The following is a 905-nucleotide window of genomic DNA, read 5'->3' as shown; positions in this document are numbered from 1 at the left end:
CACTCAACGACCTGGAGAAAAGGAAAGAGAGAAGGAAAGAAGATGATGTTGGCAAACATCCAGAGGAGGAGGAGGATGATGACGCTGAAAATTATCAAATCCTTGATTCACTTGATGACCAAACAGATGAACAGATGGATGATGGGAACCAAGTAGGCAGCTCTGGAACACAGATAATAGAGCCTGAGAATGACCGGAGTTTGCATGAGGAAACCTTAGACAAACAGGTCTTCGGCAGTGTTAATAATGAAGGCAAAGTCTGCCCTGAGGAGTGCAGTGAAAAGGAAGTGGGTGTTTCTTTTGAAACTGTCGACAGTGCTACTGAAGGTCAAGCCACAACAGGTCAAGAAGACAGTTACCCCGTTGAAGATAACAGTTCCACAGTAAAACAACTGTCTGAGGAAGATGTGATTCAAGTAGTCAACAAATCTGATGATAAATCTGCAGTTGAAGTTGCAATTATTAAAAACCAAGAGGCAAATAATGAAGATAGTATTCAAGTGTTGGATACAGGTAGCAAACAAGATCCAAGAGGTAAGGTAGATGGAAAGACTGGAAAACAAAAAGAAGAGGAGGTCAAAGGCAAAATGATTTCACCAGAATCCCGTAAAGCCTCCAAAGACGTGGAAAACCCTGAAGAACAAATACCAAATGATGGAGACCAGCCTCTTGAAGTCTGTGACAATAAAGACACTTTAAAAGAAGTTGATAGCGACGTTCCTGAACATGAAACCTTTGAGATATTGGATTCAATTGACGATCAGGTGGTAATGGAAGATGACAGCCACAAACTTGAAACTCCCAGTGATCAGATGTCTAAAAAAGACATGGAAGAAGAGGAAGATACCTATGAGGTAATTGATTCTGTGGAAGATCAGCCAACAACTACAAAGACAGAGTCTGAG

General features: G+C 41.3%; 1 protein-coding gene across 1 annotated transcript; it reads left to right on the top strand.

The window, feature by feature from the left end:
- Positions 1-5: 5 nt before the first annotated feature.
- Positions 6-899, top strand: LOC147819514 (uncharacterized; the record flags this gene model as incomplete). Its single annotated transcript, XM_087172396.1, has 1 exon — positions 6-899. A coding segment is annotated over one exon (894 nt), but the record flags the coding sequence as incomplete, so codon positions are not given.
- Between the last annotated feature and the right edge of the window lie 6 nt (positions 900-905).

Source organism: Seriola lalandi, unplaced genomic scaffold (genome assembly GCF_002814215.2).
Source record: "Seriola lalandi dorsalis isolate HSWRI2012SDOR001 ecotype SW California unplaced genomic scaffold, Sedor1 jcf7180002052542, whole genome shotgun sequence".
Lineage (NCBI taxonomy): Eukaryota > Metazoa > Chordata > Actinopteri > Carangiformes > Carangidae > Seriola > Seriola lalandi.
The sequence above is the reverse complement of the archived record's forward strand: the minus strand, read 5'-3'. Positions and strand labels throughout refer to the sequence as shown.